Raw genomic sequence first — 18,105 nt, 5'->3', positions numbered from 1 at the left:
ACCAGTCCTCCACACAGACCAGTCCTCCACACAGACCAGTCCTCCTCACAGACCAGTCCTCCACACAGACCAGTCCTCCTCACAGACCAGTCCTCCTCACAGACCAGTCCTCCACACAGACCAGTCCTCCGCACAGACCAGTCCTCCACACAGACCAGTCCTCCTCACAGACCAGTCCTCCACACAGACCAGTCCTCCACACAGACCAGTCCTCCGCACAGACCAGTCCTCCACACAGACCAGTCAGACCAGTCCTCCACACAGACCAGTCCTCCACACAGACCAGTCCTCCACACAGACCAGTCCTCCTCACAGACCAGTCCTCCACACAGACCAGTCCTCCACACAGACCAGTCCTCCTCACAGACCAGTCCTCTGCACAGACCAGTCCTCCACACAGACCAGTCCTCCTCACAGACCAGTCCTCCTCACAGACCAGTCCTCCACACAGACCAGTCCTCCTCACAGACCAGTCCTCCTCACAGACCAGTCCTCCGCACAGACCAGTCCTCCGCACAGACCAGTCCTCCTCACAGACCAGTCCTCCTCACAGACCAGTCCTCCACACAGACCAGTCCTCCACACAGACCAGTCCTCCTCACAGACCAGTCCTCCACACAGACCAGTCCTGCACACAGACCAGTCCTCCTCACAGACCAGTCCTCCACACAGACCAGTCCTCCTCACAGACCAGTCCTCCTCACAGACCAGTCCTCCACACAGACCAGTCCTCCACACAGACCAGTCCTCCACACAGACCAGTCCTCCTCACAGACCAGTCCTCCTCACAGACCAGTCCTCCACACAGACCAGTCCTCCACACAGACCAGTCCTCCACACAGACCAGTCCTCCTCACAGACCAGTCCTCCACACAGACCAGTCCTCCACACAGACCAGTCCTCCACACAGACCAGTCCTCCTCACAGACCAGTCCTCCTCACAGACCAGTCCTCCTCACAGACCAGTCCTCCACACAGACCAGTCCTCCACACAGACCAGTCCTCCTCACAGACCAGTCCTCCACACAGATCAGTCCTCCGCACAGACCAGTCCTCCTCACAGACCAGTCCTCTGCACAGACCAGTCCTCCGCACAGACCAGTCCTCCACACAGACCAGTCCTCCGCACAGACCAGTCCTCCACACAGACCAGTCCTCCGCACAGACCAGTCCTCCACACAGACCAGTCCTCCACACAGACCAGTCCTCCACACAGACCAGTCCTCCGCACAGACCAGTCCTCCACACAGACCAGTCCTCCACACAGACCAGTCCTCCTCACAGACCAGTCCTCCACACAGACCAGTCCTCCACACAGACCAGTCCTCCACACAGACCAGTCCTCCACACAGACCAGTCCTCCGCACAGACCAGTCCTCCGCACAGACCAGTCCTCCTCACAGACCAGTCCTCCACACAGACCAGTCCTCCACACAGACCAGTCCTCCGCACAGACCAGTCCTCCACACAGACCAGTCCTCCACACAGACCAGTCCTCCACACAGACCAGTCCTCCACACAGACCAGTCCTCCTCACAGACCAGTCCTCCACAGACCAGTCCTCCACAGACCAGTCCTACTCACAGACCAGTCCTCCACACAGACCAGTCCTCCACACAGACCAGTCCTCCACACAGACCAGTCCTCCACACAGACCAGTCCTCCGCACAGACCAGTCCTCCACACAGACCAGTCCTCCACACAGACCAGTCCTCCACACAGACCAGTCCTCCACACAGACCAGTCCTCCACACAGACCAGTCCTCCGCACAGACCAGTCCTCCGCACAGACCAGTCCTCCACACAGACCAGTCCTCCACACAGACCAGTCCTCCACACAGACCAGTCCTCCACACAGACCAGTCCTCCGCACAGACCAGTCCTCCTCACAGACCAGCCCTCCACACAGACCAGTCCTCCACACAGACCAGTCCTCCACACAGACCAGTCCTCCTCACAGACCAGTCCTCCTCACAGACCAGTCCTCCACACAGACCAGTCCTCCTCACAGACCAGTCCTCCACACAGACCAGTCAGACCAGTCCTCCATACAGACCAGTCCTGCATGAGCTTATGAAGGTAAAAGAGGAGCAAAACTCCAGAGCGTGCAGATGTGAATCTGAGAACTTGTACAATAAATATTTGTACTTGAAAACCTTTTGAAATGTGAGATTTTCACTCGAAGACAACAGTCACAAACCTGCATTCTGTAAATATTATTGTACAAGTACAAATATTTATTGTACAAGTTGTCAAAATTTACATCTGCACGCTCTAGCCTTTTTGGCACCCTAGGCGACCAACTCCCAAGTTAATATTAAACTTCACCAGAAAAACAGGCAAATAAAATGCAAAAAAAACTAAATGACTATAACACAACAATGTTACGTTACCAGCTACAAATTAGCTATACAATAATACACAGTTACCACTTTTCAATAAAACAACCATGCACATCCATGTTCGAAGGAAGTAACTGGTAACCAAGGACTTTAGTGAGGACAGTAGGCCTACTACATCACTCACCGATCAAATAAGGCTTTTGGTGGGACAAAAAGACGCTTTTTTGGGATTGTTTTTTTTTTTCACAGTTTTCTAGTTTTAGAGTAGCCTAGCCTACTCACTGTATTCTCGGACATCACGGCATTCCGGACACTTGACCTTTTTCCGCAAATTCTATAAATAAACACTTTCAGGTCACGGCATCTATATATCCGTGTCGGTGTCATCTTTACCGACTCGTTTAAAAAAAATCAATGTGAGTTTCTAACGTACACCAACGACTGTTCAGATATATAAAAAATAAAATAAAAACTCTTGGTGGGGCGGGGGCTCTCCAGCCGTGTTTCCATTACCCTTCAAATTGCGCAAATTGAAAATACGCTCAATGGAAACACGTCAATTTCGCAAAAACTCACATTTATCGCAAAAAAGTTTTTACGCTCGCATGAGGTGGTTTTTCAGGCAATTCGAAAAAGAAATATTTCACAAAACTGCAATGGAAACAGAAACAGGTGTGTTTGGACAGAAAACGAGACGAAATTCTTTATTGAATTCATAAAAGACAAAACAATGACAGAAATACTGGATTCTAAACCTCAAAGAAATGCCACAATAACCTCGGTGCAGAAATGAGTGAGAAAAACCCAGAAACACCTCATATGTGCCGCTCACAGACACATAGGGTCTTTCCTTGCCATTAATGCTTGGATAACACGCCTACGTCTCCTTCCATTAATACTAATAATGTCTAGTGCGGTACGTGGCTGTGATATATATAAACCTACCAACGTCCATTGCCATGATTTTTGGAATGACTTATCGCGAGAGGAAAAAATGACGTTTTAGTCGCATAACATCGGTTAATGGAAACGCCGTCATTTCGCAATAGTTTTTTTTATCGATATTTAGAAAAAAAATCGCAAAAGTTTTGCGCGAATCTTTAATGGAAACGCGCCTACTGGCACCCCCCAGCTGTTTGCGCCCTAGGCGACCGCCTAGTTTGCCTATAGATGCCTAGAAACGGCCCTGGCTTAATAATGAAAATGAACTCTTTTTATAATTGATATACTTTATATTATTGAACAGAACTGAATTCATCTGAACAACGACACTATTTTCTTTTTAGAGCTGCTTTACAGGCAAATCGAACTCTGTTGATCATTGTCCTGTTTAACCCTGTAAAACCCTGTCCTTACTGTATAGGGATGTTCGCCGGAGTCAAATGTGACGTCACGATATGGGCGTGGCCGCGAATTGGTTGGCAGAAAGAACCAACAAGTCGCAGCAGTCTACCTGTGTTTTGTCAGCATAATATTAATTATTTGTCCGAAGAAGCTAAAAAGAGATATAATTAAGCTTTTATAACCACCAGGGTTCATGTTCTCTGCCTGATCCATATCACCTGAGTGAGAATTTTTTGTTGTTCTTTGACTAACGAAGTCAGCAAATTCGTTGGATTTACAGCTAAAAAATGTGGCGGCACATTAGTAAAGAAAGCATCTGTGAAAGCAGCGCAGTTTGAGTGTTTCGGAACGTATGTGATCGGAGAGAAAGATGAGGCCCTTCTCTGACTGCGTTTGAATGTGTGAGTTAAGTATTAAACTGTTGGTGAGATGAGATGAGATAATGCAACGCTGACATAGGCTACAGTACAATGACAGTTGCACAGATGTTGGGAGTTGGGAACCGGTGAGAAAATGTCCGGTAGCCTACCCGGTAACTTTACCAGTAATATTAATTTAGTTCTGCTTAACGGTTCCTGAACGCTGTAACTAACAGCTGCCCAGCCATGAACACAGCCGCGTGTGATTTGTTTACATACGAGCTGCACTAGGTCTATATCTGTATTCTAAGAGTTATTAACGTTACTTGTATGGATCTCGTTAATAAATTGACAGAATTTAAATGTGTATTCTTACAAGTTAAAGAAGAAATGTTTGTGCAATTCCTTTTTTCACCTTTTATGAGGCCAAAAAAAAACTGTCTGGTAAAAAGTCACAGTGGCTGGTGGTCAAAAAAGTTAACTTTAGGCCCTGTATATAACATTGGTTGACACGTAAAAATGTATTAAAATACAATAATTTGCCCTTAATATATAAGGGTATGTACACAGATGATACACACACAGTACAGTATCCAATCTTGCCGATCACACAGCACGACACAACCATTTTTCTTCTGTGTTTGCGCTGCGAAGCAAGCGGCCATTACTTTTTCTTCTGCCAACCAGAGCGCGTCGTGACGTCACGGCGAAGATCCCTATATAGCGCTATATATTTAATGGTGACTTGACATTTGCAAAAGGAGTTTATTTAGTGTTAGAGTGAAAGAGTTTGTGTGTGAAAGAGAATGATGTTTTTCTTTTAATCATATACAGTAAATCTAATTCACTTGTTATTTTGTGGTTTAAAAATTGTGTTGTTAATAAATGTTAATATAGTGTATTTGTTCATTGTTAATACATGTTTATATTGAAGTGTATTTGTTCATTTTATAATAAAAACCCTTAATCTTTTTAAATGGTTGAATTTGTGTTTCACTGCCAGTTTCTGGGACACATCAGTGCCTGGGCCAGACCTGGGCCATTTTACAGGGTGTGGGCCACATCTGGGCCAGAGGAAGTGGTTTGAGTCCGTTTCCAGTGTTTTGGGCCGGGGACCCAGCCAGAACTGGGCCAGAACTGAAGCAAGGATGAGGCCCAGAGGTGGGCCAGACAAATTTTGCTATCTTGTCTTTAACACTGAAAATTATTTTCAAGAAAAATAAATAATTCTGTGACAAATAGGCTGTTTCAAATGCCCCCACAAGCCCTCGTGATCTTCCTCTGAGACGAGTCCACACTTCTGTGATGTAATACCGCTTTGACTGTTGGGTAGAAGTGGGCAAACGAGGACCTTCTGAAACCTAAAATGACAAATGGGACTCACTTCGGTCTTGTGGACTTACAGCTGCCGGAGTGCACATGAAGTGTGTCATATGGATATGGGACAGGGCCATAATGCATGAAAGGGTTGTTACAGTACACTCTTCACTCCATTGACTTCCATTCATACGCATGTGAATGCGGGAGACCAGAAGCACACGTTTTGGGAATAGAAGACAGAATTGATTTGGACACTCCCAGTCACTGCACATATGGTTGCAACATGAATCTGGATGTTAAGATATTCTTAAGACAGTCCAGCTTGTTTTAATAAAGTGATCTAAAAATGAATGACAGGTGTTTATAAGCTTTCATTGAAGAATTTATTAAAATCCCCCTGTAGTCAATCATTTTATCCCTTAAAACTGGCTTAACCAAAATGACATATTTAAAAGATTTGTTCTTGAAAAAAATTCTTTGTGCCTTTAAATATCTTGACTGTAACTCGACACCCTTGCCTCATTTAGTATGCGCGGTTCTATGAATATGCAAATGAGCCCCGCCTCCACTCACTCACTCAGCTCAGAGATCCACTGGTTGACGATCACACGTTGATCTGATTGGTTACAAGGTAGTTTGTGACGTCAGAAACACCAGCGATTTCAAAGCGTGTTTTTGAGACTGTCTTTGGTTCACTGCAGGTTTAAGGAGGAAATACTCAGCAATGGTGTCGACTTATGAATTTACACATGCTTCGTCTTAAAGCTATTAAAAACACCACATAGACACATAAACAACAATAAAAGCTGGATTTTCACCACAGGGAGACTTTAACACAAAAATGCAACTGTAAGTGAGTGTTCATATACATTTTAAACATCTCAATGATACAGAGTTAATAAACAGGACTTAAGACTAAACGTACATGTAGAGTTTTTTTTTTTTTTAAAGTATTTTTTTCCCTCAAAATTTGCCAACTGCCATAAAACATCAAAGAAAAAGAAGACCACCAGAAACGCAAGTTCATGCTAAACTTCAGGAGATCAAAAAGAAACAGCTTGACCTCTCCGCTGATTTAAAAAAAAATATTTATTTTTTTGCAGCAGCAGCAAATTGGAGTAGATTATGTTTACTTTTTGGATTTATTATTATTTGTTATATATTGAATTTATGTTTATAAAAAAGGCGCTGTTGAGTCTAACCATCACGACCGTTTCGCGCGCTCAAAGTCTAGTGACCGCAGCTTATAATGTTCGTTATGTTTGCAAATTCTACAAATAGACGGTCAAGAGTTTGTTGTAGTAACTGAGGAAATTATATTCAAAATTGTGGGGAGCAAATCGATGACTGAAAAGCCGGAATGAAGCGCACTTACTCTATCACTCCAGAATTGACTTCTGTCAAAAGTCTTCCAGCAGTTGTCCAAACCTAACACATGTTAAACGAGAGTTTTGCGATATTTTGCATAAGATTTGCATAATCGGTGTGATAATCTCTCTGACGCGGGAGAGATACGTGACGCTCAGACACGTGACTCTCTGAAGCACCGGACCGTTGAGAAAACCTGTTCGGTAGCATTTCACGAACGTAAGAGTTGTGCACTGAACATTTATGGTAATAGCTCGAGGGGAAATAGCTTTCTGACAGGAGGATGTATAGATCCTGTGGCTTCAGGTCCATGTAACTTGCATTTAATTCATTTTTATGCATTTTATGAAACATAAACATGCGCTCTTCCCGCTATACACATTTGCATAGATTTTACTGTTGGTCAAATGGGTCCAAGATGGTTCCTGATTCTGTCAAAATAAAGATAACATCATTGTGACCACCTGAAAACTGCTTTACATCTTCTTCAGGTTGATTTGTTTGTTTTACAGACAGAGGAGATAATTATACAGGGCTGTGGTGAAATAATAATCAGATAAATTGGAGTATGGATATTTGGTGCATTTATTTATACAGATGAACAAATAAAAGTCTACATGTGCAGGTTTTTATACAAAAATAAGAGAATTTCAGATTTATTTGTATAGGATGAGGTCACTGTTCTTTCCTTGAGAGAGTGCTTTTAATGAACGCTTCAGATGTCAGAAATGATCATATAACATGAGTGCATGTGTGGACAGCATCATAATGCCATAATTACCAATAGGAAACTCTAGATTTTATTGAGACCAGACTTTACAGGTTGGGGGCTTTTCATTAATAAAAAAAAAAAAATCACATCAGAAGATAAATACTTCACATGCATTCATTTAACAGATGCTTTTAAGTGACTTACAAATGAGGAAATTCAACAAGCGGTTCATCTTAATAACATGAGAAGGAGTAACAATACATTAGGCTGAAATACTTAACTCATTTGATATTCCCGGTCAAAAATGGCCGGTCAGTTAAATTGCTTGTAAATCTCTCCTGCTATATTATCACCAACTATTGGATTCAATCTTTTGTTCAACTTGTTTTCTTTCAATCAGCACAGGTTTTGCATGTGAAGGCCCTGATATACTTCAAGTGAGATTGAAGAATGAACTGGTGTTTTGTTAAAAAAAAAAAAAAAAGTTCGTTTGAAGTGTGAAACAGCTTGGTAAAGTGAAAAATTCACTCAAGCTGGTAAACACCTTTGAACTCCCATTGGTCAGTGGTGATGATGTAATAGGTGGGCGTGGCTCTGAGGCTCCGCCTTCTTTGAGGTGTAAATTGTCTCAGATTAATTTCTTCCGTTCAGTCCATTGAAGTCAGATGTGAGTGAAAACATGAACACACTGAAAGCTGCTTTATAGAAGAAATTTAAGTTGTAAGTCTAATTGAAAGCGACATTGACACTGTTTTTCATGTTTAATACTGTAAAGCAATCTATTGTATAAAGTTCTGTATGAATAAACGTGACGTGACTGAATTGCAGAGCAGGTGCAAACATATCCACATCACTATGATCAGATGCAAAGGTATTTCAAACTTCTTTTCACTCCCAAGCGAAGAACGAACACCGAACTTCGCTGTGAGGATGTTTAATGTCTCTGCCCCCTGCTGGATGGACAGTGATGTTGCACTGAAATCTGCAGGTAACTTTGTCTGAATTACCTCTGCTTTGATCAGTCTGACAGTTTCTCATTCCTTCTGTGTGCCGACCAAGCGGCAACCTTCGATTTAAACTGCAGTTCATCGACTGGCCACTAGAGACAGGCTCCAGAAGAGAGTCAATCCCATAGACCCCCGTGTTAAAATGCCCAACTTAACAGCAGGAAAAATATGTTTACAGCCTGGTGCAAAAAGTGGTTTTGGTCTATATAGCTAATTTCGCCCTTCATGACGACTGAGGGGGGTAACACAATAATATTAAGTCTTAAAGTTCAGCATAATTAAGGGCGTGGCCACTTGAGTGACAGGTGGATTGCAACTGATGTCACTACTAGCGTTTGTCTGCTGTCTGTTAGCGTCAGGTCACCTCAGCTAATCCGCCTCTTTGCCCATTTTCGGTTATCCGGGAGTGACGCGCTGCCAAGATGGCGACGGCCGGCTCCGCCCACTTTAGGCTTCAAAAATGCTCTTCAGGAACCAACGGGTGACGTCACGTCCATTTTTTTTGCACTCTATGGTGCCAATGCATGCTACGAATTTATTGGCTCTGGCGCAGTCTTTTTCGACCAACTCCCTTTTCTGGACAAGCACGATGTTACGACTTTACTTCTGCGCTTCTTTTGCCTCCACGTCTTTCGCTTCGTCCCACTCGTTACTTTCCGTGAGAAGCCAGGAACGAGTTTAGGGCTGTCGGTCGGCACGGGAAGCTTCGCCGCTAGCGTCGGCGCCAGCTGCCGAGACACGAAGAACGACAACGCTTTGGACAGAAGACGTGGCCAACATCGCCATCTAGTGTTTGAGCCGGTCAGGTCTTGTATTAAAGATGAAAGGTCCTTCGGGAGGCAGTACTTCCGGACACACCGGAGCCGTTTCGGGATGAAAGTCTTATTGTTGTTGTTCTGGAAGCTAACTAGCCTGAATCCCTGAGCGTAGCCATCGCTGCGTATTCCCATCCACAGACAGGACAGCGCAGCGTTAAACACAGGAGCCGTGATACACGACATCTCGATTGGTTTCTCCATGCATTCTTCCTCTTCTGCTTCTTCCTCTTCTTCTTCTTCCTCTTCTTCTTCTTCAACAGCACTGAACTTAGCCTTTCCTTCGCTGTTCCTCCATCTTAGATAAGCCCGATGTGCGTCAGGGCTCCAGGCGATCAGGACGAGCCCGCCGGCCTTCTGAACGGCCCGACACTGACCGTACAGCCACGGCACGGGTCCCAGCTGAGCCAGTGAGGATTGTGGGTGGCACTGCATCCACTGCGCCAGCCTGACGTCCATACACAGCTCCCCCTGCAGGCCGGAGGCCAAACTGCACACTGCAGAGACGTGTGGCGAGCCGTTCGATGAGCACACGAGCAGCACGGGGCGTCGGTCAGCGCTACGCCACACTGAGGAAACAAAGACATATAATTATCCTTTCTAAACCAACATTAAAGCATTTTAAAGTTGACATATTATGCCCCTTTTCACAAGATCACAAGATGTAATATAAATCTCTGGTGTCCCCAGAATGTGTCTGTGAAATTTCAGCTCAAAATACCAGATCATTTATTATAGCTTGTCAAATTTGGCCCTTTTTGGGTGTGAGCAAAAACATGCAGTTTTTGTGTGTGTCCCTTTAAATGCAAATGAGCGGCTGCTCCGCCTCCGTTCAGAAGAGGGCGGAGTCTTTACACGAGCTTCAGATACTCCAGCAATAACAGAACAGGCCAATCTCACTCATCCAGAATCCCAGAATAACCAGTAGCGAGTGCAGCCTTACGGAGAGACTCAGGAAGAGCTTCTGAATGTTAGTGGAGACATTTGTGTAGTTGTTGTGGAGTTACACTGATCATCTCATCATCATGTTGAACTTCTCCACAAGTGTCCACAGTTCCTGAGGTGTTTATAAGACAGCGGTGACATGTTCTGGTCAATAGTGTTCAGTGCTCGTCTGTGCTCAACCACAGAACAGTTTCATGCTTTGCTGGATCTTTATCATTGCGTTAGAACTGGTCTCTGTTGTCGCTTGTGAAACCAAATGTCGGCTGGTGTGTGTAAACGTGCAGATTAAGGGCCGGTAATATTATAATAAGATCCTCTTCATATGTCAGAAGGGGAAGCGAAATCTGATCGGCTTATTTTTTGACATGACATGCATGAGAAAGGCTCACCAAAGTTACTGGGTTTCACTTTTCACGTTTTCTGTGTTTCAGAAGCACCGGGGACCCGATTATAGCACTTAAAGTCAGATTTTCATGATAAGTCCCCTTTAAAACATTGGCACAAGGTGTACAGAAGTCAACATATGAAGTGGATCAAAAAAGTTAATCAAAGTTGTCCTAAGACAAGAACGGGTGTTGTTCAGAATTCATGTATAACTTTGATGAAAGGTTTTGATCCACTTCAAATGTTGACTACTGTACTATAAGTTAGTTTCTGACACTGCTCTCTACGGCCAGAAACATACACTCCCAGTCAGAAGTTTTGGATCGATTAGTCTCTTCCGAGGCTGCATTTATTTATAAAAAAACAGTGATATAACTATAATGTAAATCATCTGTTTTCTATGTGAATATATAGTAAAGTGTAATTTATATCCTGTGATCAAAGCTGAATGTTCAGCATCATTACTCCAGTCTTCAGTGTCACATGATCCTTCACAAATCACTCTAATATGAAGATCTGATGATCAAGAAACATTTATGATTATTATCAGTGTTGAAAACAGTCGTGTAAATTATTTCTCAGGATTCTTTGATGAATAGAAAGTTCAAAAGAACATAGAAATATAATCTTTTTTCATGGTTAGAGCATAATGCACACCATAGAGGGTTAGCTACTGAGGGTGTGTGTTCACACTCGGCAGGTTTGGTCGGATTAAAATGAACTCTGGAGCGGATCCAACGCAACACAGACCAAAGACATGTAATCAGCATTGACGCTGTAACAGGAGTTAAACTCTGAGTGTTTCCTCTTTCAGCTCTACATGCTGGAGGAACCGTTAAACTGTTGACAGATTCATCGCTAACTCCCTGAATAACACACCTGGTTCACGTATTCGGAAACACTTTACAGTAAGGTTCATTAGTTAATGTATTACCTAACATGAGCAAAACATTTCTTACAGCATTTAACTTTCTTTGTTAGTTCACAGTGCATTAACTAATGTTAACAAATACAACCTTTGATTTTAATAACGTATTAGTAAATGTTGAAATTAATATTAACTAAGATGTATAAATGCTGTAGAAGTATTGTTCATTCTTAGTTCATGTTAACTAAAGTAGTTAACTAATGAACCTTGTTGTAAAGTGTTACTAAGTATTTTAACATAACTCATGTTGGGTTGCTGGTTGCACAGCACATGTTGCTGATGCAGGAACGTTAGACTGACCTGATGTGCTGCTTCTGATCAGCCGGCGTGTGATGAACACCAGAAGAGTCAGCAGAGTCAGCAGAGTCAGGGACGCGCCGATCACGAGACCCCATCGCCTGTGTGTGACTGAGAACCAACATTAGTGTCAGGTGTGCAGCAGTCATGATGAGTGTTTGTACCAGAGCTGCACAATATATCCAAATATGTGACACTGGAGCACAAAACCAGTCACATGGGTCAATTTTTTTAAAATTGAGATTTATACATCACATGTAAGTTGAATAAATAAGCTTTCCATTGATGTGTGGTTTGTTATGATAGGACAATATTTGGCTGAGATACAACTATTGACCATCTGGAATCTGAAGGTGCAGAAAAATCGAAACATTGAGAAAATCTCCTTTAAAGTTGTTCATTTCTGTTGGTGATTGTGCTGCATTCACTCACACAAATACATGTTTTCTATATTTACGGAAGGAAATTTACACAATATCTTCATGGAACATAATCTTTACTTAATATCCTAATGATTTTTGGGATAAAAGAAAAATCTATAATTTTGACCCATAATATTGATGTCTATCATACAAATATACCCGTGCGACTCGAGACTGACATGATCCAGGGTCAAATATTGCTAATTTATATATCGCAATATGCATATCACAACGGCTTGCAATAACTGTGGTCATGAACTAAAGACAGAGAAGATCACTCGCTGCTCTCGGCTGAATAACTGTTGTAGCTTTAATAAGAATCAGGATATATGTAATTCATACAGTGAAAACTAAGCAGTGTTTTATTTGTACATGTGATTATTCAGTTTGTGTTGTTTAATAACCCTGATGTAGGATAACCTGACCCCTGACCCCTGACCCCCTGAACCCCGAGGTTTACACTGATGTTAAAATAACACTTCTCATATACAGTAAAACACTGATGTTCACTGGCAGAAGTTTAGGGATGTTTTCTAGTCACAAAAAGAATGTGAAACACATATATAGGTTATATCATTTTAAATATATTTTTAAGATAATTTAAGTTTATTTTACACACTTTAAGCATTATCATATCGCATTTTTTATCAATATCGCGCAGGTTTAGTTTGTACTTACAGTCAGGGCAGATTATTCTTCTTCCATGGTGATCCAAGCGCCACACCTACACACACACACACACACACACACACACACACACACATTTTACTACAATTACTACAAACACACGGATTACTAGAATATTGTTAACCACATACTGTACAATTTACACTACTGTTATTTTGCATTTATATTTTCACTTCTGATTCGTTTAGACTAGCGGTGTAACAATATATCGCAATACAAAAATAAAAAAATTAATCTGCATCATGTATAGTTCACCTAAAATAAAAATTAGTTTTAGTTTAGAGTTTTAGTGTCAGAACTACATTAAACTACAGTCGTCAACATCTGAAGTCGTAAGACTAGAACGGGTGTCGTTCAGAATTCATGTATAACTTTGATGAACGGTTTTGATCCTCTTCAAATGTTGACGACTGTACTATATATAATGATGAATATAATGTATAATAATGCAATGGGGGAATATTTGTGGGTCATGATAATGCCAAATGTCTGATGTTACCAGTAAAAAGTGGCTGATTTATATTTTAAATATATCTAGTCAGAGTTCAATCATATTCATCTACAATAATTCTGTATTTTCAGCTTCAGAATCATGAATATTGTTATTCTGGTGTCTCTATTGTCCTGTGCTTTGGGTTTCCAGTATCAAGCCTATTCATATCCACCCAGTAATACCAAATTTAGCATTTTAATCAACAGTAGATTTTTTGTAAACCTTTAACTATATGTCTTAGAGTATCGCAATAATATAACAGCTCAGTATCGTGATCGAACCGTGACATGAGGGTCTCGTCACACCCCTAGCTCACACACACTTCGCAGGTCACAGACTGAATACTTCAGAAACCGTTCGAGTGCTGTGCTAGTACACATATGTAGAGATGAACAGAGTTTAATATGCATCACCTGCACACACAGTCCTGACGAGAGGAAGGGGAAGCGCAGGCTCATCTCGGCGGCGCCCCCGTCCTGCGGACACCAGCATTACACCAGTGAGGATCATACAGGTTAGGCTATACACATATATAGAGGATTATACACACTACCAGTCAAAAGCTTTGATCGGTAAGATTTTTGATGTTTTAAAAAGAAGTCTCTTCTGCTCACCAAGACTGTATTTATTTGATAAAATAAATAAATCAATAAAAAACTGTAATATTGTGAAATATTATTGCAATGTAAATCATCTGTTTTCTATGTGAATATACAGTAAAGTGTAATTTATTCCTGTGATCAAAGCTGAATGTTCAGCATCATTACTCCAGTCTTCAGTGTCACATGATCCTTCACAAATCACTCTAATATGAGGATTTGATGCTCAAGAAACATTTATGATTATTATCAGTGTTGAAGACAGTCGTGTAAATTATTTCTCAGGATTCTTTGATGAATAGAAAGTTCAAAAGAACATAGAAATATAATCTTTTGTAACATTATAAATGTCTTTACTGTCACTTTTGATCAATTTAACTCATCCTTGATGAATAAAAGTATTGATTTATTTTAATTATTTCCCGCAAAAAATAAAATAAAAATTCTTACTGACCCCAAACTTTTGAACGGTCGTGTTTAATGTTACAAAAGCTTTCAATTTCAGATTAATGCTTTTTTTTTTAAGTCCCCCTGTGGTGAAAATCCAGCTTTTAGTGTAGTTTATGTGTCTATGTGGTGTGTTTAACCTGCTTTAAGACAAAGCATGTGTAAGTTCATAAGTCGACAGCATTGCTGAGTATTTCCTCCTTAAAACTGCAGTGAACCAAAGACAGTCTCAAACACACGCTTTGAAATCGCTGGTGTTTCTGACGTCACAAACTACCTTGTAACCAATCAGATCAACGTGTGATCGTCAACCAGTGGATCTCTGAGCTGAGTGAGTGAGTGGAGGCGGGGCTCATTTGCATATTCATAGAATCACGCATACTAAATGAGGCAAGGGTGTCGAGTTACATTCAAGATATTTTAAGGCATGAAGAATTTATTTTCAAGGAAAAATTGATTTTGGTGATCAAAGATGAGTTTTAAGGCATAAAATGATCGACTACAGGGAGACTTTAAAAATAAAAGCCAAATTTTGGCAAATATATCACTTGTATCAAATGACTTTCCCATGCACATGCAAGTAATCAATGTCTTTGCTCATAAGAAAGCACACTGGACAGGAAGACTCTCACTGACCAGCTGACGTGAGACGACGTGTCCTCGAGATGCACACGAGTCTTTATCTCTGACGCAGAGCTGAGCCGCAAACGAAGCGGCGATGTTAGACGTCAGGAACACATGCAGATGCAGAGATCCAGGAACCACAGACACACTCCAGTCAGACCGACTCTCTGAGGAACATCAGCACACATCAGACAGACGTACAGACAGCAGACGTGTGCTGAAACACCAGACACACTCCAGTCACGCCGACTCTCTGAGGAACATCAGCACACATCAGACAGACGTACGGACAGCAGACGTGTGCTGAAACACCACAGACACACTCCAGTCACACCAACTCTCTGAGGAACATCAGCACACATCAGACAGACGTACGGACAGCAGACGTGTGCTGAAACACCAGACACACTCCAGTCAGACTGACTCTCTGAGGAACATCAGCACACATCAGACAGACGTACGGACAGCAGACGTGTGCTGAAACACCACAGACACACTCCAGTCACACCGACTCTCTGAGGAACATCAGCACACATCAGACAGACGTACGGACAGCAGACGTGTGCTGAAACACCAGACACACTCCAGTCACGCCGACTCTCTGAGGAACATCAGCACACATCAGACAGACGTACGGACAGCAGACGTGTGCTGAAACACCAGACACACTCCAGTCACACCGACTCTCTGAGGAACATCAGCACACATCAGACAGACGTACGGACAGCAGACGTGTGCTGAAACACCAGACACACTCCAGTCACACCGACTCTCTGAGGAACATCAGCACACATCAGACAGACGTACGGACAGCAGACGTGTGCTGAAACACCAGACACACTCCAGTCACGCCGACTCTCTGAGGAACATCAGCACACATCAGACAGACGTACGGACAGCAGACGTGTGCTGAAACACCAGACACACTCCAGTCACGCCGACTCTCTGAGGAACATCAGCACACATCAGACAGACGTACGGACAGCAGACGTGTGCTGAAACACCAGACACACTCCAGTCACACCGACTCTCTGAGGAACATCAGCACACATCAGACAGACGTACGGACAGCAGACGTGTGCTGAAACACCAGACACACTCCAGTCACACCGACTCTCTGAGGAACATCAGCACACATCAGACAGACGTACGGACAGCAGACGTGTGCTGAAACACCAGACACACTCCAGTCAGACTGACTCTCTGAGGAACATCAGCACACATCAGACAGACGTACGGACAGCAGACGTGTGCTGAAACACCACAGACACACTCCAGTCACACCGACTCTCTGAGGAACATCAGCACACATCAGACAGACGTACGGACAGCAGACGTGTGCTGAAACACCAGACACACTCCAGTCACACCGACTCTCTGAGGAACATCAGCACACATCAGACAGACGTACGGACAGCAGACGTGTGCTGAAACGCCACAGACACACTCCAGTCACACCGACTCTCTGAGGAACATCAGCACACATCAGACAGACGTACGGACAGCAGACGTGTGCTGAAACACCAGACACACTCCAGTCAGACCGACTCTCTGAGGAACATCAGCACACATCAGACAGACGTACGGACAGCAGACGTGTGCTGAAACACCACAGACACACTCCAGTCAGACCGACTCTCTGAGGAACATCAGCACACATCAGACAGACGTACGGACAGCAGACGTGTGCTGAAACACCAGACACACTCCAGTCAGACTGACTCTCTGAGGAACATCAGCACACATCAGACAGACGTACGGACAGCAGACGTGTGCTGAAACACCACAGACACACTCCAGTCAGACCGACTCTCTGAGGAACATCAGCACACATCAGACAGACGTACGGACAGCAGACGTGTGCTGAAACACCAGACACACTCCAGTCAGACTGACTCTCTGAGGAACATCAGCACACATCAGACAGACGTACGGACAGCAGACGTGTGCTGAAACACCAGACACACTCCAGTCACACCGACTCTCTGAGGAACATCAGCACACATCAGACAGACGTACGGACAGCAGACGTGTGCTGAAACACCAGACACACTCCAGTCAGACCGACTCTCTGAGGAACATCAGCACACATCAGACAGACGTACGGACAGCAGACGTGTGCTGAAACACCACAGACACACTCCAGTCAGACCGACTCTCTGAGGAACATCAGCACACATCAGACAGACGTACGGACAGCAGACGTGTGCTGAAACACCAGACACACTCCAGTCAGACTGACTCTCTGAGGAACATCAGCACACATCAGACAGACGTACAGACAGCAGACGTGTGCTGAAACACCACAGACACACTCCAGTCAGACCGACTCTCTGAGGAACATCAGCACACATCAGACAGACGTACAGACAGCAGACGTGTGCTGAAACACCAGACACACTCCAGTCAGACCGACTCTCTGAGGAACATCAGCACACATCAGACAGACGTACGGACAGCAGACGTGTGCTGAAACACCACAGACACACTCCAGTCACACCGACTCTCTGAGGAACATCAGCACACATCAGACAGACGTACAGACAGCAGACGTGTGCTGAAACACCAGACACACTCCAGTCACACCGACTCTCTGAGGAACATCAGCACACATCAGACAGACGTACGGACAGCAGACGTGTGCTGAAACACCAGACACACTCCAGTCACACCGACTCTCTGAGGAACATCAGCACACATCAGACAGACGTACGGACAGCAGACGTGTGCTGAAACACCACAGACACACTCCAGTCACACCGACTCTCTGAGGAACATCAGCACACATCAGACAGACGTACGGACAGCAGACGTGTGCTGAAACACCACAGACACACTCCAGTCAGACTGACTCTCTGAGGAACATCAGCACACATCAGACAGACGTACGGACAGCAGACGTGTGCTGAAACACCAGACACACTCCAGTCAGACCGACTCTCTGAGGAACATCAGCACACATCAGACAGACGTACGGACAGCAGACGTGTGCTGAAACACCAGACACACTCC

The 18,105-nt window shown here is 43.7% G+C and overlaps 1 protein-coding gene across 2 annotated transcripts in view; it reads right to left on the bottom strand.

The window, feature by feature from the left end:
• Positions 1–7,300: 7,300 nt before the first annotated feature.
• Positions 7,301–18,105, bottom strand: part of LOC311278772 (uncharacterized protein) — a 38,900-nt gene continuing 28,095 nt past the window's right edge. For both annotated transcript variants that reach the window (XM_084389804.1, XM_084389805.1), the window contains 5 exons: positions 15,106–15,260; positions 13,837–13,899; positions 12,922–12,967; positions 11,825–11,932; positions 7,301–9,836 (listed from right to left, as the gene is read on the bottom strand). In XM_084389804.1, the coding sequence (XP_084245930.1) occupies positions 8,980–9,836; positions 11,825–11,932; positions 12,922–12,967; positions 13,837–13,899; positions 15,106–15,260 (1,229 nt within the window). In that variant the 3' untranslated portion in view covers positions 7,301–8,979. The remainder of the gene's footprint in view (positions 9,837–11,824; positions 11,933–12,921; positions 12,968–13,836; positions 13,900–15,105; positions 15,261–18,105) is intronic.

This window comes from Rutilus rutilus (assembly GCF_951802725.1).
Source record: "Rutilus rutilus genome assembly, chromosome: 19".
Lineage (NCBI taxonomy): Eukaryota > Metazoa > Chordata > Actinopteri > Cypriniformes > Leuciscidae > Rutilus > Rutilus rutilus.
This window is presented reverse-complemented; position numbering and strand designations above follow the sequence as displayed.